General features: G+C 36.4%; 1 protein-coding gene across 4 annotated transcripts in view; it reads left to right on the top strand.

Annotated features, from left to right (window-relative positions):
* Fig4 (FIG4 phosphoinositide 5-phosphatase) overlaps nucleotides 1-27,485 on the top strand; it is a 110,367-nt gene that overhangs the window by 63,954 nt on the left and 18,928 nt on the right. For 3 of the 4 annotated variants that reach the window (XM_071613136.1, XM_027928183.2, XM_071613135.1), the window contains 6 exons: nucleotides 6,546-6,604; nucleotides 6,793-6,940; nucleotides 9,610-9,693; nucleotides 11,406-11,601; nucleotides 12,805-12,887; nucleotides 17,085-17,171. In XM_071613136.1, the coding sequence (XP_071469237.1) occupies nucleotides 6,546-6,604; nucleotides 6,793-6,940; nucleotides 9,610-9,693; nucleotides 11,406-11,601; nucleotides 12,805-12,887; nucleotides 17,085-17,171 (657 nt within the window). Of the gene's footprint in view, nucleotides 1-6,545; nucleotides 6,605-6,792; nucleotides 6,941-9,609; nucleotides 9,694-11,319; nucleotides 11,602-12,804; nucleotides 12,888-17,084; nucleotides 17,172-27,485 lie in introns of those variants that run through there. The other variant, XM_071613137.1, reaches the window with a different exon arrangement.

The raw sequence follows: 27,485 nt of genomic DNA, 5'->3' as shown, positions 1-27,485 counted from the left end.
AACTCTAGGGCTCAGTTGATTTTTCGAGTATGGCAGCTAAGTAGCATTTAGTTTGTAATGCCAATGTTCTTTTTTTCTAGAAAAACACAACCAATTTTGGGTGACACTGGTAAAGACAGGAATCTAGAGCAGTGGTATACTAGTGGCAAGTAATACTCCTCTTGTCCCTACTGCTCAATTTGTCTCTCTAGAATCCTTTGCCAGTATAGGTTGTTTGATTGCAGTTAAATTAGTGTTAATATTCTCAAAAGAAATTAATGAAACACTTTAATATGGTCCCTGTAGTGTGAACCTTAGGTTCGGGGGGAGCTGAGTTGGAATTTCTGTGGTTATGTGACTTTGAACTAGTTCTTTGATTTTTTCTAAGCTGTGTTGTCCTACTCATAGATATAAATGTCTGGACACACCTCAGAGAGTCATTGTGAGGACCTAATGAGAACTCCATTTTTTCCCTCTTTTCTTTTAATTAATTAATTTTTATTAGAGCTTTGTAGTTATACATAACTGAGGAGTCACTTGTAGATATTATCAGTCTTGCCATATGAGCAAAATTTTTAACATTTAGGAGGTTGGGGCTTGGTCCCTTCTGCTCAGACGGCTATAAAAATATCAAGTTGTTCCATAGTTATTTTTTTTCCTCACACAGCATCAGTTTAATCATTCCTCTCAAATACTGTAGGGGTCATTGCCAAGCCTGTGTTAATTGTATATACAGACCACAAACAATTGATGAATTAGCAAATGCTGATATTGTATTTGGTACCAAATTCTGTGTTGCTTCAAAAATATTTAAAATATTAGGAAAGTCTCAGAGTTTATGTTTTTTACATTTGTTCCTATCAGTACATATTATTGAGATAACTAACTTAAAATTTGTGCTTACTTTTGCTTTAAATGAGGCACTGCTAGTTTTTCTATTAAACTTATTATTTATAAATTATTTTGTTAATTTTTTCTGACAAAATTTTCAAATTAATTATGTTTATTTGGTGATAAATGAGTGTAAATATCTGTTTGTAGTTTTGCTGATGATTATTAACCATAGGTAAATTTGATTAGTTTTGTGAAATGTTACATTACCAGTATTGAAGCTACTAAATGTACAACATGGGAACAACTAAAATTCAGTTTTCTACTGCAGAACCAACTGTATATTACAAGTATAAATTAAAGCACTTCCTTGCCTTGAGTTACATAACTAAGGCAGTTTTGGAGCTTATGTGCGGGAATAAAGGGAAGCTGCTGTTACATCCCCATTTTCTAAAACAGGAAACTTTGCTGAGATTATTTAGCTAGTTCAATGATTTAGCAGAATCAACTACCAGCCTGCCACTGAAAATCAAAGTAGGTAATATGGCTTACTTAGTTGATTTAGTCTCCTGTTTTTGTTTTTGTTTTTTCTCTCTAGAATGTCAAAGATTATTTTATGGGATTATCAGTAGACTCTTCTCATGAACAGTTCTTGTAAATACCCTATGATGAGTTTCAGTGTTTTATTTTGGACTTTCTAGTATCACCCATCTGTAGAGAGTATTGACAGTTTAACCAGTATAATTCTCAAAAGAAATGAATAGGTCAACCGAGGCAGTAACAGGAAAAGAGCACAAAACTCAGGCTCAGGTAGAGCCAAGTTGGAATTTCTTCAAGTGTGTTGCTTCAGAGCTGTTATTTCCCCTCTCAAAACCTTACTTTCTCATCTGTAAAATGGAGATACCATTCTACATACTGTACAAGGTCATTCTGAGGCTTAAATGAGAAAATAAGTGAAAAGTGCTTAATACTGGGGCTGACCCAGAATAATAAACACAGTCCTGAAGCAGCCAGGCTGGAGCACCTACCTCCAATTAATGCCTGGGTGATCTTAGGTAAAGTCACTTAACTGGTCTAATTCTGTTTCTCTGAGAATTAGATGAGATCATGTAAATGCACAGTATGTCCAGTAGATGTTAGTCTTGTTGTTATTCTTTAAGAATATTCATTCCTTAGTTTTTAACACTTACTAAAAATGATACATGATGCCCATAAAATTGGTAACTTGGGCAGTATTTTATCACTTTTATAATGTAATGTAAATAAATACTTTATTATATATTCACCTGATATCTCAAGCTTGATGGACATCCTGTATTTCATACTGGGTTTACCACTGGTTATTCTGAAATAATATTTTATTGAATAATAAGGGAAATGGGAATAATCTGCCCATCACTCATCTAAACCAGGTAACTGCTTCTTTTAGCCCAAATATATATTAATGCATTCATGAATTCATACATTCTCAAAATAACTTTTCCAGATTAAATACACCCTGTTTCTTTATCTGTCCCTCATATGATGTAATTCAAGTCCTTTCATCATTTGGAATACTCTGTTCTATATGTCTTTCAGTCAGTGTCACTGTTCTTTTTAAACTGTGGTACCCAGATGTATTGATCTGCTCAGAATCAATTATTTAAACTTTGTTCTATATATCAACATCAGCTAAGATGCCATTTAAGTGTTTATAATGCCAACAAGCTCTTTTTAGATACTAAGCATTAGTATTTCATTGACTGGGAGATTTCTGGCCTTGTTCACTGTCTGCTACTCACTGTCTGCTGTGCGAGTTCTCCTCCTGTCTCCCTAGGGAGAGGTCATCTGTCCTGTGCTCAACAAGACTGGGTCCTTCAGCAGGGACATGTTTTGGATGGTTCACTTACACAGTTTTTCCTCACTTTGTGCTGAGATCAGCTTCCCTGTAACTTACCTACTAATCCTAGTTCAGTTCATGGAAACCTTCAGAAGATGATTGCCTCATCCACTTCCTAGTCTTTTTAAATTTTTGAAGATGAGTTCATACATTCTCAAAAGAACTTCTTCAGATTAAAGAGCGTGTTTCCTTACCTGTTCCTCATATGCTGTGGTTTCGGGTCCCCCAGCATTTGGAACACTCTCCTCTATGTGTATTCCAGGAGGGTCAGTGTTCTTTTTAAACTGTGTTGCCCAGACCTGGATCCAACAACAGAGTTGGGTCAGATTTGTGCCAGCTTCTGTGGGACCCTTAACTAATTGCAGCATTGTCATCACAATGTTTTCTGAGCCCTCTGTTCACTATAGCTCCCCCTGCTGGCCCAGGGCTTTTTAACATGTCCTGTTGCCATGTATTACACCATTCTTGTCATGCTCCTGTATGCTTTGCCTGCTTCCAAAAAAATATTTAAATGTAAATCCTTTTTATTAACAAATACTTCTAACTCTGTAGCTTCTTTAGATTTAATTCACTGGTTATCTTGATCCCAATGTAAGTCCTGGATGAAAAATGTTGAATAAATCCAGGTGGCAGAACCCTGTGTTGTTCCACCAAATAACTTCCTCCACCTAACGTTTAGTGCTTTTGGGTTGGAATTGCTTAAATGGCTATAAGTCCACCTAACTACACAGTTGCTCTGCCCATACTTCTCTGTCTTATTCAAACATCACAATATTGATCGCTTTGCTCAAGATTCTATGTGTTGTTTCAGAGAGTTCCCAAGTTAGCTGAGGGGGCTAAAGATAATCGTTTAAAATTCTCCCCAACCTTCCTAAGCAATTCAATGGAATTTAATAATCCTAAGACTAGGGAATGAAAAAGAGAAAATAATCTAACTTTTGGGGTATTGTATGCAAAGAAGGTAGTAGTACCCAGTGCAGTCTCCCATTCTCTGATCCCTGGTCCCAAAGCAGGTTTCTGTCCTGGTGCAGGTGTTCTTCCTCTGAGTAAATGTGCCTGGTAGTTGAGGCAAAAAAGATTGGTCGTGGTCTTAAGTGTCTCATCCTCCATCCTCTCAGCTCATCCTCCCCAAGGCAAGTGTTTCTCTTGGACTTCTTTGCTTCTGAGACTCACTTAGGGGACTTGGATTTGATTTAGATTACATAGGGAAGTAAAATTTGCAATATATTTTAAAAATTTATGGTTTGGTCTCAAATCACTAATGTAAGATTATCTCTTAATTCTTTTTCTCCACATAGTGCATTCTGAGCTAAAACCCATTCTTTAGAATTTACTTCTTTTTCCTAAGCAAGATAATTGTAAGCATCATTCTTTAGGGAATTCTTCATGTACTATCTGATACTGTCTGTTTTCCTCCTCTGTCCAAGTTAGATCCTCACAGAATAGAAGTTATTTACTTGTATTCTCTCCCCCCCCCACACACACACACGTACACACATGCATACACTCAACCTTATTAAACAAAAGCTCACACTTTTTCTTTTTTTTTAATGACCCATTCCTTTTTTTGTTTGTTTAATTCTTTTTGTAGTTATAGATGGATAGCATGCCTTTATTTTATTTACTTATTTTTATGTGGTGCTGAGGATTGAACCCAGAGCCTCACACGTGCTAGGCAAGCACTCTGCCACTGAGCTACACAGCCCCAGCCCTCACATCTTTTTCTTTCCCCTGATATGATAGTCTGATTTTTCTAATCAGAAAGCAAAATGAGGGGGGCTGAGGTTGTGGCTCAGTGGTAGAGAGCTTGCCTAGCATGTGTGAGGCCCTGGGTTCCATCTTTAGCGCCACATAAAAAATAAATAAATAAATTGTGTTCAACTACAACTAAAAAATAAATATTAAAAAAAACTTTAAAAAATGAGATGATCCTGCGATGGCATATTTTAGTGAGCATATGTGAATTTATAGAATTCACTTGTTATCTTTTGAGGTCACTCACAACATATCTTTAATTCTTGGTTCTTTTGGTTTGGAATTGACGTCACCCTCAATGATGTATAGTTTTTGGAATCTATCGCTCTCTCACTTTTGAGTCATCAAGACCACATTTGCCCATTTCCAGTGTAGTTTCATCCATCAGTGTTCCTTAAAGATTTTTGATCTCAGAGGCACCAGGACCCTTAAATGATTTTAGAGTTATCCTTCTGCTTCCTTTTGTCTCTTGGGCTCTACACAGTTCCCTCTTTATATTGTATATTTTTCTCTCAAGTCTGGAATAAAACAATTCTATTTTTTTCTATCATTATTTGCAGCATGGCACTTCCAACATGTAGAGCAATGTCTGACACATAGTAGGTGCTTAATAAATGTTGAATAACTGAATGAATTCTCTGCCAGTGGCAGTGCTATCCTTTATCCGTTCTTTTCATGCTCTGAAACCTTGCTATTGGAAAAGCAGTCTGAGGGCCAGTCCTTTGGCATCACCCAGGATCCTATCATAAATGCAGAGTCTCGGGCCCTACCTGCTGAGTAAGAATCTTCCTTTTAACAAGATCTCCAAGTGGTTTATTTGCACAATGGATTTTGACAAGCACTGCTCTAAAGCATAACTTCAGTCTAAAACAGAACTTTGGAAGCCTTTCCTGCTATCAAAGCACTGTTCCCATAAATCTCACATTTCATTAGGCTTCACTTTCCTCTTTTCATCATCCTCAGAATGGATTCTGCTTGTCATCTCTAGGAGAGTTTCCTGTGTTGCTAGTTTCATTTGGATACACCTTAATTTCTTCATTTTATTAGGATTATCCAATTTTGTAATTTCAGTATTTTATGTTTTTAAAGTATTTTTTTTTTTTTTTTAGTTGTAGATGTACACAATCCCTAGGCAAGCGCTCTACCACTGAACTACAATCCCAGCCCCTTCAGCGTTTTATTTTGAGGAAACCTTCCATTTGTATGAAATTCTCTATTTAGCATTATTGGTCATAGGCCTCCCCACCCCCTTTGGAAATATGGTGTGTGTGTGTGTGTATGTGGTATGTGTGTTCTGATATATTATTTCAGATTTTTTCCCTTTTGAGTTCTCATGAACTTGGACATATTACTTTCCTTTAAATATCTATTTCATCAGAATTTGATTTGAAATTAAATTCAGAGTTCTGAGAGAAGGCAGTTCAGGATTCTTTTAGAATTATCTGCTTAAGCAGGTGAAATCTTCTATCATAAATCCAGACAGTTGAAATTTCTTATCCTTAACTCTGACAGGCTTCTGTAATCAAATAGTGAACATTTACAGCTGAAGACTAACAGGGCCTACACTATTTTCTAAGGGAACTTGTTCATTAGGACTAATTTGCTCCTTAGTGATTTTGCTGAACTGTTTCAATTCACACACACACAGATGTGTATATATGTAGCAGAGTAGGAAACATGATCTTTCAGACAGCTATGTGCAAGGGAGCCCTGGTCATAGGACTTGGGTCAAGGTCCCACTGCTAACCTGGTGGCACTGTCCTGGCAGTCCCTCCTAGAGTTGGCTTAGTATATCCACATTTTTTTTTTGGGGGGGTGCTAAAAGTAAGTAACATCAGAGCATCTTTACTCTCAGGTATATCATGACACTTTTGTAAATCTGTGACAGAATTGAAACATGAAAAGAGTTGGGAAGGGAATTAACGTGTTGAAGACCTATTGTGTTTTGCAAACGTGTTTTCAAAGAGAAAAAATATTAACTTTGAAGTAGGAGGCAACATCATAAACCACACAACTCTTTTTATCTGATAAATTGTAGAAAATCCAATATTTTACATTTGATTCATCTTATTCTTTTTTCTTTTTTTTTTTAATTTTATAGTTACACTCATTGGTGGACACCAGAGGTAATAAAGCATTTACCATTGCCTTATGATGAAGGTACGTGACTTGTTCTCTTCAATTTTTACACCAGCACATTTTTGGAGTTCTAGAATAAACTAAATGAACTAGAAGTATCCCTGATGCAGTTTACCAGAGCAACCTCTTTGTACACAGTTGGTTTTATAAAAATATCTACTTAGATGCAATCTAAAGACTTTTCAAGTAACAGGCAATATCTCTCCTAGTTATCTGTGCTGCGAACTTAAAGAAGTTGATAGTGAAGAAATTTCACAGATATGAAGAAGAGATTGATATCCACAATGAGTTCTTTCGGCCGTATGAATTGAGTAGTTTTGATGATACCTTTTGCCTGGCTATGACAAGTTCAGCACGGTATGTTGTGAGTACTCTGATGCTCAAAGTATATGGGAGCTCTAGCTTTCCTAGTTCATATAGATATATGTTACTTTACCAGAAATGCATTCTGCAAGCCTTCCCAGCAGTAGGTGTTCAGTCTGTTTGAATAACTCCCGTGAGGGGGAATCTGCTACTTCAAGAGGCAGCCCTTTCTCTTGTTACACAACTAGAGTTAATTTTCTCTTTTGATAAGTTGAAATCTGCCTACCATTAGTCCTAGTTTGCCATTCAGAATCAACAATTTTTTTCATTGAATATAGAAATTCAGAGCTAAAAAAGCATTTTCTTTGGTATCAGAAGGGCTGGAAGTTGCATCTTAGATCAGCCACTGCCTAACTGTATGACTTTGAGAATGTTCTCCTTATTTTCCTCATCTCCCCAACCCCCACACATGATGACACCCCAAGTATTTAATATAGTTTCTGGCACAGGTTAATAAATTGGAGCTATTATATTACTATTTTTATTAGACTCAGGACAAAACTAGTTCCTTTTCTGTAAGACAGCCCTCCAGTTGTTTGAAGAAGCAACACTTTTCTTCTCAGGGTAAAATATCCTTCATTATTTCCTCAATAACTCATGTGGTGTAGTTTTCAGATTCTTTCTATCTGGTCTGTTGCCTTTGGACACCCTTCATTTTCCTGTATCTCTTTTAGAACTTGATGGGAAATTTTAGGAAAAATTATGGGACCAGAATAAGAAAATTGGGCAAAAGAAATCACTTCTTGACTGTATTTTACACAGAAGTTTTAATTTTTGCATTTTATGTTTTCTTCGGATATGACATATGTATATTTAAGGCTTGTGTGGTAGATGTAGGAATATCTTTGTTTCCTAGAAATCCACATTTTGCTTTAGGTAAATGGTGAGGAAAGTTTGAAATTTTTATTTGTTTGTTTTCAATTAAACTTGTTAAAGTTTAATTTTGTTTTGTTTTTTTCCTTAATTTTTTTTTTTTGCTGTTGATGGACCTTTATTTTATTTATTTTTATATGGTGCTGAGGATTGAATCCAGAGCCTCACGCACTGTGAGGTAACAGTAAGCTAGGCAAGTGCTCTGCCACTGTGCTACAACCCCAGCCCAAAGTTTAGCTGTTTTAATGTAAAGTCTTTGTCATTTCTAAAAGTTTTCAGCTCAACAAAGGACAAATGACATTGTACATGTGTTTATAAATATGTTGTTGATTTTTTGTCATAGTGAGATTCTGTAGTCACTGCAAACACTGAATTAATGAATTCTGAACCATTGCTTCTACAGGAAATACAGAATGAAGTTCCTGTGAGCATCTGATCACAGTATTTTTATCAACTGATGAATATATAACCTTGTTTTGTATGTGTTTCTGTTTAGGACACCTTTACTTAACATATATTGTTGATTCATTTACATTGTTCTCAGCCAACAGCACTGTAACTCATGCCTGAATGAAGCTCATTTATCTCACATATTTTTTCCAGAAGGTACATCATGGCTTTCTTATGCTCAGAAACACTTGTGCTTAGCACTGATTGGGAACTATTTTTAAACAGCAAGGTCACCAACAGAAAGCACACACACACAAAAAAAATGTGAAAAAAGTAGCACCAAATAGTTGGTCAAGAGACACTCATTTACAGTAGGAAAACAAAAATAAAGAGTCCACCTTCTTCAGCTTTGGCTGGGAACATGTTAATGATGTAAATTTTTCCCAGCTCTTGGCATAACATGAGGGTGACTGCAAGAACACTGTAGATGTTGATTTGGTATTACAAATAAATTTCAGTGAGTAAGCAACTTCACAAACATGGAATCTACAAATTGTGAGGATCAAAAAGAAAGAAAAAATTAAACTAATTGCATTGTTCATTGTCTATTTTAACAGTTTGAAAATGTTTTCTGGCTATTAATTTTAAGCCAGATCACTTTCTTTTCCTTCCAAAAATGTGACATTCAGGCACACACTGGGAGCAGTGTCCTTGCCAGAAGCCACGAGTATTAGCATAACCTATAGTAATGTTGCCTTGTTGGTATGTTGGGGAAATTGGTCTAGCTTCTGTGGTAAGTAAGGTAGCCCTTGCATAATGAGAAAGAAGCTTCAGCAGATCTCAGCCAGTGGTAAATTAAAACGGTTTCTATATAAAGTATTCCAACAGTGTTTTAATGAATTAACCTCAGCCTAATGAGGTGGATGTTGATATTTCAAATCATACCACTGTGTTTTGATCATTATATCTACCTCCTTTGGTGCTATTGTTTAAAACATTGTCCATAAAGCTAAATAACTTAGTGTTTTGCTATTGGCTTTTGAGTCTAATTTTGCCTGAGAACTAATTGTGATATATAATCAGCTGGTATCATCTTAGATAAAGATTAGGTACCAACATAGTTCTAGGAAACATAGTTCATTCAAAACTGTTGGGCCTCACAATCACAGAGATTTCACAGTGAAGACTGGTAATATTAAAGTTCCCTAGTTCCTTTAGTTCATGGGATTTTTAAGGCCCATATTACCTGAATATCTCCTGAACATTTGGCTCAAAATATATGTAGCTCTAAAGTTAACATTAATGAAGGAATAATATAAGTGGGAATTGAAATGGAAGCTAATAACATCTGGATGGACAGTGATTCATATGGTATTTTGCCTTTTTTCATCTTTTTCTAGTGACTTTATGCCTAAGACTGTTGGCATTGATCCAAGTCCATTTACTGTGCGGAAACCAGATGAAACTGGAAAATCGGTATTGGGGTAAGATTTGCATATAGAATGAAATTTTAAAGATTCATGTAAAATAATAGGGCTATGCAATAGTATTTCCAGCAAAAACTAATAACTTCAAGTAACATAGTTCGGGGCACAGTCCATTTATTGCATCTATGTAGGTAGTTCATTAATAGCACTGGGATCATTGAACCAATCAATATTGAAAGAAAAATTTATAGGAATATTAGCAACATGGTACATTTTATTATTTAAAATAGGGAATATAACAGATGGCATAAAAACAAGTAATAGATAATGTGTTTTATGTCCTATAAAACATTCATTCTCAATCATAAAATATGTAAGTAAAAAATTATACTCGTGTTTATTTTTGTTGACATCCTGAGGAACATAAAAACAAATATACTTGATAGAGAACATAATAGATTTTCTGGGTATCACTGTAACATTGTTTGGGGGAGACTTATTCTATTATATCTGATAATATGAAGAAGACATACCACATTTGCATCTTCATGCTTGAAGACTGAAGTCAAAAGTGTTGTGTTCTGGCATAAGAATCTCATTATCCTCTATTGACCTCCCTAGTTCCAGTGATAAGATTTCTTCTAGACTCTGACCAGAAGTCTTGGCCTAACTGTAGATACAGAATCCTAATTGTATTTGGGAATGTGTATAGGATCTTAATTCGATTCTAGCTTCATGGGATATATACTAATTTTTTCCAGATATACCACTTTTGTGGCTTAAATATGTAACCTTTGAATAGCTTCAAGTTGAGCCCTAACCAGATGCTAGGAGGAATTTGAAAGAAGGAAAGCCCTCAGGAGTTTAGAGTTCCACATGTTCTCAGGACAAATAAATAAATGACCAGCTGTATTACTGGGTAGCACAGATATTCATCAAATTTTAAGTACAACAAGTCAGAAACTAATGTATTTTCTACAATATCTAACTCATGGTCAAAAAATACTGCTTTTTCCTTTCTAGGACATTTTAGAGTATTATGGTATTTTTAGTCCCTTATAGAGAATTTTTTTAAAGTTAAGAGTGAAACAATAAATTTTTTTTTTCTAAACTAGAAGTATTACTAGGAAACACTGATTAAAAAAACAAAACAAAACACAGTATTCTTAGTATTCTCAAATTTGCCACTTAAAGTAAAAGTAAATACTTTTATAAGTGTGAATTTTTTATTATTTTTTCCTTCATCTGTTCTCTGCTATTGGAATATTCAGCAAATATATTTGATTATGAATAACCCAACACAATTTAAATAATAACTCAATAAAGAATAACTCAATAAAATTTAAAAATTAATTTATGTTTATTAGTTCTTATTATTTTGGTATACTATGAATTTGACTCTTGACCTTTTCTTGAAGCTTTTATATGTTATAATTTTCCCAATACCTCAAACATATAATCTTCCATTATTATACCATAAATTTTGAAAATATTGATTTTACTTACCAAAGGAAGTCACAGTAGCCACATGGTGAGAAAACTTTTTTGTGCTCTACAAATACATTTTGGTTCATATTTTGAATTTATAATATGAGTACATGTACCTGGAAAAATACTTTTATCTTTAGTAAAACTTGAATCCAGAAACTAGTTTCTCATAGTCATTTTCTCATGCCTCACAAGCACTTAGACTTTGGGACAGAGTAAATTTACACCGTGCTGAAGGTTCAATTTAAAGATGGTTCACAGGCATGTTCATCTTTGTAAAGAAACAAAAGCAATAGAGAGGAAGCCATCTTACAGCGGAAAACAGCAGCCAGCGCCCCACCTCCCCCCAGCGAGGAGGCTGTGTCCAGCAGCTCTGAGGATGACTCTGGGACGGACCGTGAAGAAGAGGGCTCTGTGTCTCAGCGTTCCACTCCTGTGAAGATGACGGACACTGGAGACAGTGCCAAAGTGACTGAGGTGCGGGGGAGGGAAGCTGTCATGGTCCTGCCTGAGGCTCTAGAAGATGATCTTTAAAATTCTGCTTTCAGTTAAAAGGCTGAGAGCAAGAAAAATGTCACATTTTCTCCCTCACATAATTTAATGTGTGGTGCTTTAGGTACTACATAGGCACATTTAGCATCGACCTTGAAAATCATTTCATTTTGAAATAAAAATAGGTAGTTTTGCTTCCCTATGTAATAGTGAATTTTTTACCACTTCAGAATTTTTCAAGAATCCTTTCCCTCTTTGATCAGCCCATCCACTTGAGGTCCATTTATTCCCTGTCTCAGCATGTTGCTGGGAAGCAGGGTTTGGACCTAACACTCTCAATCTCTAAATAGCCCCTGGGGGAAAGTCATCCTATTCAATTCAGTATTACCAGTATTTTAAAGGAAAACAAATGGAAGCAAACAACAAAAGAGCCAGGTCTAGCTGGGGAAATATGCTTTGTAGAAATAGCTAAGCCATTTATAAGGCAAATAAAATATGATGATGTAAAGACTGAATCCATTATTCAAGGAATTGGCAAATTACCACCAATAGGCCAAATCCAGCCCACTGCCTGTTTTTGTAAATAAAGTTTTATTGAAACCCAGTCATGTCTATTTGTTTACATATTATGTATGACTGCTGTTATACTGTACTAGCAGAGTTGAGTATTTGCAACGGAGACGGTATAACCCCAAAAGCCTAAAATATTTACTAATTTGGTCTTTTACAGAAAATGTTTGCCAACTCCAGCATTACACCAAAATAATCCATAATTATTTAACAGCTTTTGTGTGTGGTGGGGGAGTGGGTGATACTGGGGATTGAATTCAGGGGCATTCAACGACTGAGCTACATCCCCAGCCCTATTTTGTATTTTATTTAGAGATAGGGTCTCACTGAGCTGCTAAGCCCTCCCCTTTGCTGAGGCCAGCTTTGAACTCACGGACCACTGGAATTATAAGTATGCACCCAGTTTAACAGCTTTTTTTTAAAGCCAAAAATAAACTAGTAGGAAATGGAAATCAAGTTTTTTAAAAAAGAATTAATGAGAAGGTTAGTTAATTGGTTGAAGAAACACTGTGATTGCTTTTGTGGGAAATTCCCATGCCCATTTTCTTCATCTTTGGGAATTATTAATATGCTAGATGTCTAAATATTCTAACGGGTTCCTTTTTTCAAAAAACCCAGAATGTGGTCCAGCCTATGAAAGAGGTATATGGAATTAACCTCTCAGATGGCCTCTCAGAAGAAGATTTCTCCATTTATTCAAGGTAAGGTACTTTCATATATAGATTAAGGAAAAAAAGAATATTTATTATTTTGTTAACATATCTACTATAACTTTTTGAAAACAAAAGTAGTGATGCAGAAGGAAGTGAATTTTACTTGGAACACAGTAGTAGTATTTAAGATACATTGATTAGTACTTGGAGTTAAAGGGCCTACTTAACACCTGAGATGCTACCCCTTGGTGATAGAAGTTTATTATGCATGTAAGGACTGTCACTATCCATATACAGCTGCAATTTGAAATACAAATACATCCCAGCCTTCTAACCCCTTAAGATCAAGGTACCTTCTTGTAAATTGACTCTGAGATACTGAATTTGCTTTTGCTTTGGAGTGTTGGTGGGAGCAATGGCTGAGGGTTGAAAAGTAGTGATAGAAGGGTACCAATTTAGGATATGTTGATTTCAGTGAGTAGGACTCACTGAAAAGAGGGCTCTACCAAAAGGCATTTCCTGAAATCAATATGCCTAATTTTGTGGGAAATGTGTGTTCTTCTGATGGAAAGATTCCTGTTATCAGATTCTCAAAAGAATACTTCACCCAGAAATCCTCAAGAACCTGATAAGACCATTGTAAACACCCCTCCAGCTTAAATGCAAGTTTTCTGAAGACTTGATTATTGTATTTAAATACAGTCCCATTTAATTCCTCTAAGCTTGGCTTATGTAAAGTCTATAATATAAATAATCACTTCCTTTTTAAAGGCTCATATTTCATTTGTGGAATCCATTGAACTGGATAATGTCAGTTTTTCTATTTCAAACTAATAAAATCTGTTCTATAATACATAAAATATAAAAGGCATAATATCAAACATCCCTTGACTATAAAAACATCTCCTATAATTTTGCACTCCTGTGAATATGAATCGCTATTTGACCAAAAACCAATTTAGTCATTCAGAACTCAGCCATATCCTCTCACTCCTGGACACATAAACATGCAGTTGCCTATTCATCAGAATTCTAGCTGAACTCTTGGGTAGTTGAAGTGGGCCTTTATAAAGCAATGTGATATGGAAAGATGAATGATTTGGGGTAAATTATTTAATAACATGACTTTGCTTGTGGCAGAAACCATGAGGATACATGTCAAGGATTGAAATGTTGGCTCAGGTTAAACACAAAGAAAGTGTCCCTTGCTTCAGGCTCCAGTAACCTGGAGGCTTACTGGCTCAGACTGCTTCAGAGGCCCACCTTATTTCTTCCTTCTTAAAAAGTGAGTTATAACCATGCTCAGCTAAAATATCCCTGGAAAACAGTCTACCAAGGATGCAAAGAAAGCCTATTAGGAAGGAATTACTACAGGGAAAGGAGGACTCCATTTCTGATTAAGAGTCTGTGTCTGGTATTCCAACGAATGACACCTCCTCTTTTCATTTGTGTCAAATTTACATTGTTTTATTTTTTCTTTATAAACAATTCAGAAATAGACTGAAAAGAGATTATCATTCCACTTTAAAAGCTGAGTGCAGAAAGATAGAGCCATTCAGTGACTTGTCCAAGAGATATATCCTATACCCTCTTGGATGTCAGACTTTAGACTATACTCTGCTCTTCATTCCCTTGATCTCATCTGCCTCTGCTTCCACAGGGAAGGGGAGCAACAGGGGCCTGTCTATTCCTTCTCTCTCTGTGAGTAGTGGATACACTGCCCCAACTGGGCATCTCCCTCTTCCACATGCCTACATGGGGCATCTCTCCTCTGTCAGCTTTTTGTAACAAAATACCTGAGATAATCAACTTGTAAAAAGGAAAGGTTTATTTTGGCTCCCAGTTTTAGAGGTTTCAGTCCACAGTCAGTTGGTTCCATTACTTTTAGGCCCATGCTGAGGCAGTAACTCATGGTCAGAAGTGTACAGCAGAGTAAGACTGTGGGTCTCATGGTTGGGATGCAAAAAGAGAGAGAGAGAGAGAGAGAGACTGGGGCCTCATAATCCCCTTTGAAGGCACACCCATAATGACCAAAGACCTCCTACTAGGTCTCACCTATTCTAATTTTCACCTCCGATAGTTTCCACCACTTCCCAGAACACCATTCTGGGGAACACACTTTAAACACATGGGCCTTTGGTTGGGAGCATTCCGGATCCAAACTATAGCAACTTCTGAAGGGTAACTGTGTCAGGGATGGCCAAAGGATGTTCAGGGACTGCTTAGCAACCACTCTTGTCCCAGCTGAGTGCTAGATGTCTTAGTGCCTCCTCTGATCCAGAGGGCAGGGAGAGAGCCCATCTAGTTTTGCCCTAAACCTGCAGGTAACCCTCCCACCTCAGTGCTGCACCCAGTAGACTGATACCCACCGAAGTCTGTGTACATCCCTGACTGGCATGCAGATCACAGCTCCTGCCGGGCATCATAGGATGCTGTGTGAGAGAAGTGGTGCAGCAGGACCTGGTTTCCACAGCCTGTCTTCCAGTTTCCTGTTCTCCTGCCTGTTTTTTCTACATTGGGCCTCTACCACCTCCATATTCCTGAAGATTTCTGCTATGTGCTTTTGTTCTAATTACCAATCCTTATTCTCTCTCTCTCCCCTTTCCCTCATCTTTTCCTATATCTTTAGTTTCTGGACCAGACCTGGAAGCTTTCTTTGAAGCCTCATACATCTGCACAGTTGTTTTTTTTTGTTGTTTGTTTGTTTGTTTTTAATTCTGACAGTGATGGTACACTTAATTTGGGAAGTTTAAAGATCAAAGACAAATAGCTGATATTAAATGACATTTTTCCCTAGTTAGTCTTTTTTTTTTTTTTTCCGCTGCTGTGACCAAAAGCCAAAAGACCTGACAAGAACAATTAGAGGAGGAAAAGCTTATTTGGGAGTTCACCATTTCAGAGGTCTCAGTTCATAGATGGGTAATTCCATTGCTTTGGGCTCAAGGTGAGGCAGAATATCATGGTGGAAGGTATGGCAGAGGAAAGCAGCTGAGGATATGGACCCAGGAAGCAGAGAGAGAGAGAGAGAAAGAGAGAAAGACTGACTCTCCTCACCACAGACAAAATATAGACCTCAAAGGCACACCCCCAGGGACTCACCTCTCCCAGCCACATTCTACTGGCCTACATTTACCACCCAGTTAATCAATGGATTAATGTACTGATTAGGTTAAGACTCTCAAAACCCAATCATTTCACCTCAATACTTATATTGTTTTACACTTGAGCTTTATCTAAGCCATTACATTCCCCCAAAATGGATCAAATTTCTCAGTTGCTGAAAGTTGGATAAAAGTAAATTTTATGAAAGTTTTTCAGTAGCATTATAATGATTTCATAATTGGTAGTTTTTGTAGCACTTGACCTTTAAAAAAGCTTATGAAAAATAAATGATAAAATTATCCATCATCACCAAAGGAAGATATTTTAAATAGTAGAAAAACAGAAGGAAATCTGCTTTTTAATCCTGCCTTATAATCTCCTGTGGGCACATTGAAACAAAACTACAAAACCATGTCCCTCAGGGGAAGATAGATGCATGTGGTGCAGTCAGGGCTTAGACAAATAAGGGCATTTTCCTTTGGCTCTTATCTTAACATCCGGATTGGTGCTGTTCATGTCTTCTCTGAGGAGGGATGATGTGGCAGTGGTGCTCATCAACTGACCCCCACCATGATTGATGAAAGTGCTCCTCTTAGAAGTGACTGGAGTGTACTTGGGAGTAGGGTAAAAGATTGGGGACTGGGGAGGATCTCATGGTCCTAAGGAATCAAGCCCATGTCCTGGGTTATCAGCAGCATCCCTGCTTCAGGAGCTGGTTTCCTAGCCTAATCCTGCCCTTTCCATGTCATTTGTTTCCCAACCATCCTTCTTGCATTCTGTGCATAAGATAGTGTCTCTTTTGATGTGTGAGACCTTGTAAGAAACATTGTCTGCCTGGCTTCAGGAACTTTCTGTTCAAGTTCTGCATGACATTTAAATTAATAGAAATGCAATGAAGTACACATGTGATTTCATCTTATGTGCATGGTTATGATTATGTGTTAAGCAGAATCACATCTCCTTCTAACAAATTCACTGTAAAATCAAGCAAAGTCTTGCCTTCCATAGGGCACTCTTTATGTGCTTTTCTGAAATAAGCGCACTACTGTCATTTGAAAGTGCACACTGTGTGTGTAGTGAACTCCTGAATTAATTGCAAGTACTTCCTTCTTTAGCTTACTTTTATCCATGGTTAATTTGTAGGTTTGTTCAGCTGGGGCAGAGTCAACACAAACAAGACAAGAGCAGCCAGCAGCTCTGTTCCAGGTGCTCAGATGGAGTTATAAAATTGTAAGTAATAGATTAGACCTTTTAAACAACTCTTTGTATTGATGCCATTCATAGTGCTTTTTTGATAACTGTTTAAGAAAAGTATCCAGACTTGTCACCCAGTTAATATAATTAGATGCACTAAAGCATCTTCTCCTGGTACCTTATTTGAGTAAAACTGATTCTCAGACAAGGTGGGAAAGAAATGGCAGCCTAGACTATACTGAAATATACCCTTTGTGGTGGGTTTGGAGCTGGCAGAGGATTTCCTCCATGAACTCTGCCCTCCACGGGTACAGGTGAGATGAAGAAACAGCTCTGACCCAGGAGACAGACTCTTCAGGTTCGATACAAGATCCTTAAAGGCATGGATGGATTGCTGTTGTCTAGCTATATGTCTCCATTTGTTCTAATAACTTGCTACAGTTAAATGGGTATTTAGTAAATTCTTAAGTAAAAAGAACTATGGTCAAATCATGCCATATCTGGTTTGTTATCTGAATAAATCACTTAAGTGCTCAGTTTGCTCTTCTGCAAAAGGGAACCATAATACACTACTTCAGAGGAGGGTAGTGAAACTTAAATAAAGAAGTGCTCTGAACAGTGTCTGAACAAATTCTCGGTTGTGCTCATCATCATCTTTGTTCTTCATATTCATCATTGTTTTTTGTATATTGGCATCAAGCATAGTTAAGGGTTATGACCAGGAAAGTTTCCCTGACACCATATATGCAATTGAGTTTCTTCTATAAAATGGGTCACTGTGTAGATTCAGTGAGGTAGTCTAGGTGAAGCACCTAAATCAGTGTCTGCATTTAGTTTACAGTTAGTAAATGTTCACTTCCCTTTTCTTAGACCTACTGTATCAGTTTGGTCAATGAATTGCTTATTTGGAACATGCTGACTGCCTGACTTCTCTGTGTCCTTTACACCTGAACATTCCTGATTGATGGTTCAGAGGATATGACAGCAATCCAGAGTAGACTTTTACCTTTGAGTAGTGACTGTGAGGATATTGACAATGGGATGGATTTGGGAAGTATTTTGGAGGCAAAATAGACAGGATTTTGGATCCTCACTCATGGAAGGGAAGGAAGAATGCGTTATCAAGGATGACCCTTAGGATTTTTGTTTTTTGTGACAGTTTGGTTGATTGATTGATTCGTTTATTCACATGTTCATTCAGCAGATAGATATTGAGGGTATTTGTGCTGGGAGCATTCAAAGCTGACGTTTATGGAGGTGAGGAGCATTGCAGCAAGACCTGATTTGCCTGTAAAGTGGCATCAGTGTGGAGGGGTTTAGGAGGCAGCTGGACCAACTGATGTGGAGCTCAGAAGAGAGTCTGGGCTGGGGATGTGAATGCTCAGAGTGATAATTAAAGCCACTGATTACAGATGAGACTGCCAAGAAGAGGCTAGAGTGAGATTTGTCTAAAGCTAATCCTGGTAAGCTCTGGGTCTAAGCGCTTAGAGAAAGAGAGCAACCTGTGAAGGAGACAGAGATGGCTAATCAGAGAAGTGGAAGGAAAATGAGACAGTGTTTTATCACAGCCTCCAAAAGTGTTGTTTATTCCTATTTTTTTCCCTTCTTTTGGGAGCATGTAAACTCCTATTAATTTAGAGACCATTTTGTTAGCTATTTAGCATATGGGAATATGGGCTCTCAAATGAGTTAAAATTGAGGTGGTTAAACAAGGAAAGCATTTAAGTGTGTTAGTAAAATAAGAGATCTTGTTAACCAATTGTATGAAGTTGATTCTTCTGTTAAAATAGTACAATAGAACTTATTAAGAGATGATGATAAAGTAAAAATAAAAAAAAAAACATTTCCCCATTTTTTTCCAACATTGTTTTCACTTTTATCTGTAATTGATCTTGTAGTTATTATTTTCATATCCTTTTTCTTAAAATATTTGGTATTTTCTTTACTGAGGCCCAGCACAGATGAAAACTACGGAGATCTAGAATTTTTTAACCTTTTCCACTTAATTAGTAAAGAATCCATCATGAGTGTTTTTGCTCAGCATCTTCAGCAGGATAACAAAGAGGTTGGTAGGCTCTGTATTATGTTGTCATGGCAACTGCTGAAGAGTGTTTTGGGTGCATGTGTATGTGTGTGTGTGTGCGCGCATGCATGAGTGCCCTTTAAATTGGAACTCTGTAACCAGGTTCTTAAAATGTCATCTATTCATTTTTAGATTTCTAAAGCTATGCCAAACAAACAAATTAGATTTATATGATATTCTTGAAGTTCTCTTATGTTTTAGGTTCTAGTATATTTTAAAACAGGTATAGAGCTTGGGATGTAGCTCAGTGTTAGAATGCATGCGTGAGGCCCTGGGTTCAGGCCCCTCTGTACTACAAAAAATAAAAAATAGAAGTAGTTCTAATTTTCTTTGAAGTTCATGTACATTTCTGTCTACTCATCTCTAAATAGTTTCTCATCTTACCAGTTTTTTTTTTTTTAAATCATGAGGCATACCAGTTTTTCATTTCTAAATAGGGGCTATTTACAATATTAAATGTTAAAAATACTGACAGTAAATAACTGCCAAAAAGCAGTTGGAGCAGGGACTCCTGATTTGTGCATACAAAGACCTGGACACTTTCATCCAAGGTCTTTCAGGATATTGCCTAGGGGTAGATGCTAACCTTGCAACTGGTCAATGTCTACATTGGCAGTCCAAATACCCACAGCTATATTTTGTCTGAGTGTGACCTCTCCCTGATACATATGACTCCCTGAATGTATGGGAGGTGATCAGGGAGCAATTATATCAGCCAACATTTACAGAATATTCAGTGTATGATGGGCACTTCTCTATGTATCTTAACCCATATTAACTCAATTCCCACACTAACCCTAGGAAGTAAATCTTATTATCATTTCCGCTTTACATACAGAGAAACTGAAGCACAGAGAAGTTTCATAAGTTACTCAAATTCAAACAGCTAGTAAGTGGAGGAACCAGGATTCAAATCCAGACAGGCTTGTTCCAGAGCCTGTGCTCTCCATCCCTAAGCTTCAGGGCCTAGTGTCACCATATGCTTTTATAACCATGGGATAGAAATGCTGGGTTGTTAGCATTGACAGCCCTTATTTTGGTCTTCTGACATGACCTGGACTTATAGACACCTCTCTGTGTCTCTACTCTGTTGATCTTGAATGTTTTTTAGTATTTAAAGAGATTATACCTTTATTCTTTCCCAAGTACCCCTCCTGTTATCCCTCACAGAGGCATACTGAAGTTTCATGGGCAAATACACTTGCTGATTTTGTAACGTGGTATAGAGATTATTGACCCACCACCAGAACAGTGGTATTAATTGTGCTAGGTTACTTATGTCTAGAGGGCATCCCACCTTTGGTGACCTCTGCTGTTCCCAGAATAGACCTTAAATTGAGCACTCAGTGAATATTTGTTGAAATATACTGGATCTCACCCCATCCCACCCATTACTAGAAGTCTCTATGAAGTCCCCCTGAGCATCCTAGAGTACCCCCCAGTACCCTGCTAGTTTTCAACACCTTCTTTTTTCCTCGTCTGAGAGGGAACTTTTTCAGTTCTTCCCCTATTCTGTTTCTTCTTTATCTGCCCTCTTCCCACTCCTGTTTCTTTTTTTACTTATGCCCTCTGAAAAAGTAGAGTATTTCCTCTTTCTTCTCTTTCCCATAACACCTGTAACCAATGACCCAAGTGGAAGGACTTCCTGAGCCTGGCAGGTGGGGTGCTGTGGGGCTGGTTGGTGACTCCCTGTGTTCATGTAAGATCAACATATTCTCATTTTACACTCCTACAAGTTCTTTAGAAGGTTTTTCACCCAGCATCAAATGCCAATCAGTAGTAGGCTAAAAAAGATATGAACACAAACATTATTAATGCCTGTTATTCTGAGGCTTACTAATTCTAGGAATATGTTTCACTCATTTAAAAACTGCAATTCAAAATATGATACATTATTTGTATGAATACTCCCATATGTAAATTATTCTGGGGCAGGACAAACAGAAATGTCCAGCAGGATATATGTATATGTTTTAGGACCAGAAAATTGCATTGATTCCCTAAGAACATCTCATAATAAGTGGTAATTACTGACTTTAGAGTGCATGCCCCATTCTTTCCCTTTTGTAGTTAGAATTAGAACCCTCCAACTGATGAGATGGTCTCGGTACATGGTCAGGATTAACTTATCTTCTTATATTTTTCATGATATCATTTTCAATAGCTACCCATATATGGGTAACTCCTTGGGCCACACCCCTCCCTACAGATTTCATCTAGTTCTCTGTATGATCATTCTGTGCTGCAAGCTAAATAAGCATTTCTATCTTAATGGGTCACTTTTGTTGAGTCAATCTTTAAAGGTTTAAGAATTAGAACAGTTGGAAGGCAGAGATCGATGAATAATCAGCTAATTCCCTAGTAGGTGGTAACAGTTCCTCTAAGGAGACAAAGATGCCACCTCTTCCCTCACTTCAGAAATGATCATGATAGTCTTTCATTCTGGACTTCGCTTTTTCTCTCTCTCTCTCTTTATTCCCCTTGGATTTTTCCCATGTATTTTTGCATTTTATTTTATTTTTACCCTTTTCTTGCTTTCCCTTTTTCTCCTTCACCCTCTTCTCTCCATCACCTTCAGGATATTTTTAGTTAAAAAAAATACAATTGTATTACAAATTGCAAGTTTCCACTATATATTATAGGGCAGTATTTTTCGGACTACAATTCTTGACTCATTATTGGGTTGTGAAATTAATTTACTAGGTCTCCACACAATGAAGTGAAATAGAACTGAACTGAATGCAATAAAAGGCATCAGTGCATGGCACGTAGTGTGAGTAAGTCTTGCTTCATGAACCTTTTTTCTATGCCTAAGTATAGCACCTGTGTATTGGTTTGCCTTGCAGAGTACATTTCTTACTGCAGGTAACACAGTCACAGTCACAGTGGGATTCATACAAACACACCTGTTTTGTAATCACATGAATTAAAAAACTTAGCCCTGTTCCTGGCATCTTGGCACTTGATACATGTTTATTGAATGAATGAATGAAAGTGTATATGAGTGATTGCTCTGGGGGTTATCAGAAAGAAAGGAGAAAGGTCAGGAAGAGACAAGAGAGGTTTCTCTTTTATATCTGTAGTGAATACAATGCATGCAGGCCTTGGAGAATACACTCCTGTTTCTTCCAGGGAATCGGGAGCTGGAATAATCACGAGGTAGGTACAGCTAAAAATCAGAATGAAAAAGCCATCAGATGGATAGAAAGGGCAGCAGGAGAACAGTGAATGCCTCTTCATTTGAATATTATCTGCAGTACCATCTGCTATTGTTAAACAAGACAAATTTATTGAAACGATGCATTTTTAAACTTCAGGGGAGGACTATTCTGAAAGGTTTCTGGCATTTAAGAAAAAATGAATAGAATTTAACTATTGGTACTCATGTTACTAATTTAAGGTACCTAAAATGACTTTGATTTTCCAACAAACTTAGTGTATTGTCTGCTTTATTTTGGTGAGCGCAAACTTTACAGGAGCTTTCACAGTCTCACATGAAGTCTTAAGTACCCACTTATATGGGCACATGTTGTCAAGCCTCTATCATATTCACCACTTTTAGAGACATGTCTTAGTCGACTTTGTGTTGCAACATCAAAATACTTGAGACTGAGATACCTCTTTTCTTCTTTATAAAGAAAAAAATTCATAGTTCTGAAGGTTCAAGAGCATGGCACTAGCATCTGTTAAGCTCTAGCAAGGGGCTCATGGCAAATAGTATCACGATGGCAGGAGCACATGCAGAAGAGAGCATATTACATATGTTTTTAAAAGTTTTCTAGGAATCCATGGTCAGAGTAAAGTGAAAAAGAATCCTTTAATTACTGATAGAGATAGTTTTTTTTTAATTCTGGGCATGGAACCTAGGGGTGCTTTACCGTTGAGGTGCATCCCCATCCTTTTTTATATTATATTATTTTTTGTACTGAGGATTGAACCCAGGGATGCTTAACCACTGAGCCACATCCCCAGTCATTATTTATATATTTTTTTTCATTATGTATATTTTATTTTTTTTCAGAGTCAGGGTCTCACTAAGTTGCTAAGTGCCTCACTAAGTTGCTGAAGCTGACTTTGAACTTGTAATCCTCCTGCCTCAGCCTCCCAAGCTATTGGGATTACAGGTGTGCACCACTGGCCCCTTTTTATTTTATTTGAAGACAGGGTCTCACTATGTTTTCAAGGCTGGCCTCAAACTTGCAACCCTCTGTGTCAGCCTTCCAAGTCACAGGGTTTATAGGGTTGCACCACCATGCCAGCAAGATAAAAAAAATTATTATGATTTTTAAAATATATTTTTATTCCATATAACCATGTCTTACTTTTTACATGAACAACCAGTTAATCTTGAGGGATTTTAGAATTGGATATATGATATGGCTATGTAAGGGGTATTACTCATTGGTTTTGTTAGCTGTCTACATAAGAACCACATTTATAATGTTTTAACCTTTGTTATTTTGTTTGTTTGCCAAATTACCATCAGTGTTATGTATGGCAGGTGGGTGGGATGATTCCAGGCAGATGGGTGATTATGAGCTTGTGCTATGTCACCGTGGCTTCCTGACAACCATTCCCTTTGCACAGTGAAGATGAACATCCAGGTATATTGTGATTATAGCCTATTTTCTCTGAGCAAATACTAGAAGTCTTTTCAGTTTAGATAAATTTTGGTTAAAATACAAGAAAATACATTTTTACTTTAAAGTTAATTATGCTATTCTTTGTATGATTCAGAATCCTGTTGAGTTTTTACACATGATTTTAAAAAATACAAACTCCACTAAGTCCTAATTATGCTTAAAAGTCAACAAAAAAGTCTTTTATTATTATGTAAGTAATTTTCCATGTTTGATATTTTAATATGATTGCTTGTTTTCTTTATGGTCTTATGAAGAAATTTGAGGAGTAATCCCATGGAAATCAATTACATAATGTTTTCATAATTAAAGGTTTGCTCATATTTTAGACATCCTTCTACCCTCCTTCCCCAGGAACAGAAAGTACTTAATAAATTGAACCCCTTAAGTGGTGGGTTTTTATTCTAAGACTAACCTAAAAAGATTATGAATTATTTGAGGCCAGGGCTCATCTATCTTAATAATCCCAGACCCTGATACCTGGTATGTAGGAAACTATAAGTAAAATATGAATGAGTAATATTTGGCATCCAGTAATTTTATCTCTTTTAGGAATATGCAATAATTAAGTGTGAGAGAGAAATGCCAGTATTAGCAAATTGAAGCAAATGGTAACTATTTGTAAGTTTTAATTTTACTATGGTCTATTTGCAGTTTTAAATGTAGCAACTCAGATTTATCGGCAGGCATTTTGTGATTTTCTCAGTGGACAAACTATTGCTGTCCGTATTAGTTAACTTATACATTATGTTAGTAGGACAGGCTAAAATGGACCATGATTCTCTGATTTGTTTTTAATGCCCTAATGCTACCAAATTGTTGAAGCTCTTGATGAGAGAATTCCATATGTAGCTAGCTTTTGAAATCCCTTTATCAGCATGCCTAGAACAGAAGCATGATTTCCTGATTTGCATTTGCCTGTAGTTCCCAAATGCATGAAGCTCTTAAAAAAAAAAAATGCTTAGTTTTTACATTTACCTTACTTTTAGAATCCTATGATTTTGAAAAATTGTAGTTTGATTTTTCTTGGAAAGAATAGAAATTTGTGTATTTTTAAAACTCTTCCTTTTTACACCCACTTTCCATTACTTGAAAAATACTGTTTCTGAGATCCATTACTAAAGGGCCACAGTTTCTATTCTGTATGTGTGATTTCACCTAAATATCAATTAAACCCCAAGATGCCTGATTAAAATGTATCCTGTTCTTATCCAAAAGAACACAAGGATTGACTTTCTTAGCTATTTTGTTTTACTTTTTATAATTATGTCAGGAATTCATTACTTAATGTCAAAATAAAATCAATTAGTGATTTTTAAAGCCTTGTACTTCAGAATAATGTATTCCTTCCTGGAAATAAAATTCCTTTAGGCTTATTTTAGAAGATATATAGCTAAATTGGTAGCTCCTTTATCACATGGTTTGAAAATAGAAAAGTAAATCAACTAAATAGAGTTAGTGTGCTCAAATACATTTACTTTTGATAATAGAATAGTAGTAGGAAAAATGTTTAGCAGATAGAAAAGTGGAAAATATAATTTTTGGTGTTTTTTTGGCAACTGTAAGTAAAATTATATTTGAAATTTCTCCATTTAGTCTTACATACGCTTTTCTGTTCTTTGTTATTCCTATGGGACCAAAGATCTTTTGTTTACTTGTTTTGAACAGTTTTAACAAAGTAGGTCTTACTTTGATGAGACAATTAAATTTAGTTTATTGTGTATTAAGTTTGTTGTTTCTTATTGCCTTTAATCTTTGTCTTTACATATGTAACTTTGGATGTGTTTCTCAGTAGTCTTATAAGAAAATCAGTTGGTGTCTTCTGAATTCTTAACATATTTATTCCTCCCCGAGGCTGTCTGTAATGATTTCTAGAGATACAAAGAATCAGTCCTTTGTGGAGAGATGCAAGATGGTGGGGTGGCAGTAGAGCCATGAAATTTAAGAACTAAAAGATATTTAGAGATTATCAGATTAATCCTCTGATTATATAAGAAAGGGAGACCTGGAGAGGATCAGTAGGTCATTCAGAGTTATATAACTTTTAAGTGATAAAGCTAAGACTCAAATTCATCTCTTTGGACTCAAAACCAAAGCCCAATAACATGATCTTCTGAGCCAGGCACCTGGAATTTACTCAATCCATATGCCTGCTGAGAGCAGCTAAATGTGCCCATAGGAAGCACAGATAGCACTAAATATCCATGCTAGCAAATGGCTAATAGTTTTTTTTCTTCCCTTGATGAAGGAAACAGAAAGAAAAAGAGAAGGCATAAAGCAGTGGTCCTCAAAATGTAATCCACAAACCTCTGGGATTTCCAAGACCCTTTCATTGGTTTGTGATACTGAGGTGGTAGCACCAAATAGTGATTATCATTTTCTCCACTGTTATGTATTCACAGCAACTAAGTGGGGAAGGGGGAACTGCTCATTATGTCTAAGGAAGTCTTTGATGAAGTAGTAAAAAGTGTTAAGTAACCCTCGAATGCATGTCATTTTAGTGTTACTTGTGACAAATGAGAAATACAGTATACATAAAGTACCTCTGTTGCATATCAAGGTACCATGGTTGTCTTGAGGAAGAGGACTTGTTCGAATATGAGCCAAACTCACTACTTTTTTCCCAGAACACCTATTAAAATAATGACTGACAGACAAACTGTGGTTCTTCAGACTCAGGTATTTGGCAGACACTGTCAAAAATGAACAAAGCAAGCCTGTCACTTCAAGGAAAACAATTGACAGTATTCATTACCAAATGACAGAGTTAGATCTTTCAAGTGAAAGTGAAAATTTTGAAAAACTTGTATCCATCACCTTACAGCCTTTTCTCATAGGATCAGAAGCAATCTTAATAAATTTTTAACAATTTTTTTATATAATGAAACACATTACCATTTGGAAGATCTTCATAACTCAGTGAACCCAGATGACCAACACATACTGTTTAAAGATTGCATGGGTTAAAAAAAAAAATCCATTACAAGTGCAAAGTAGACCAATGGGTTTTAAGATAAGAGAGTATGAAAAGTTCATGGATATGGTTTAGTTCTACATTACAAGTAATTTTTAAGAAACTTGTCAGATTTTGTTGAAGTATCAAAGAAAAATATCCAGATATATCTGAAAGGCATTAAAATACTCCTTTCTTTTCCAACTATATATCTCTATGAAGCCATTATTTTCTTTATATACTTCAACCAAAACAGCATATCTTGACAGATTCAGAGAAATCAATTTGAGAAACCAGTTCTCTTGTGTCTTAAACTAGATAAAAAAAAAAAAAAGACTTGCAAATATTGCTTCTTCTGTCACTATTTTTTTGTTTACAAAATATAATTAATTTTCATTAAAATATGTGTATGTTAACATTTATTTGTTTTGATATTGTTATTTTTAATTAATTAATCTTTTTAAAGTTTCTTTAAATGGTTCCTCCTTCCCCGCTTAGTTGCTGTGAATACATAACAGTGGAGAAAATGATAATCACTATTTGGTGCTACCACCTCAGTATCACAAACCAATGAAAGGGTCTTGGAAATCCCAGAGGTTTGTGGATTACATTGTGTCTTATATGGTAAATATTAGTAGATATAACCCATATAAAACAGAGCTTACTGGGACACT

Source organism: Marmota flaviventris, chromosome 6, assembly GCF_047511675.1.
Source record: "Marmota flaviventris isolate mMarFla1 chromosome 6, mMarFla1.hap1, whole genome shotgun sequence".
Taxonomy (NCBI): Eukaryota; Metazoa; Chordata; class Mammalia; order Rodentia; family Sciuridae; genus Marmota; species Marmota flaviventris.
Note: the sequence above shows the minus strand (reverse complement) of the source record. Positions and strands in the feature narration are given on the sequence as shown.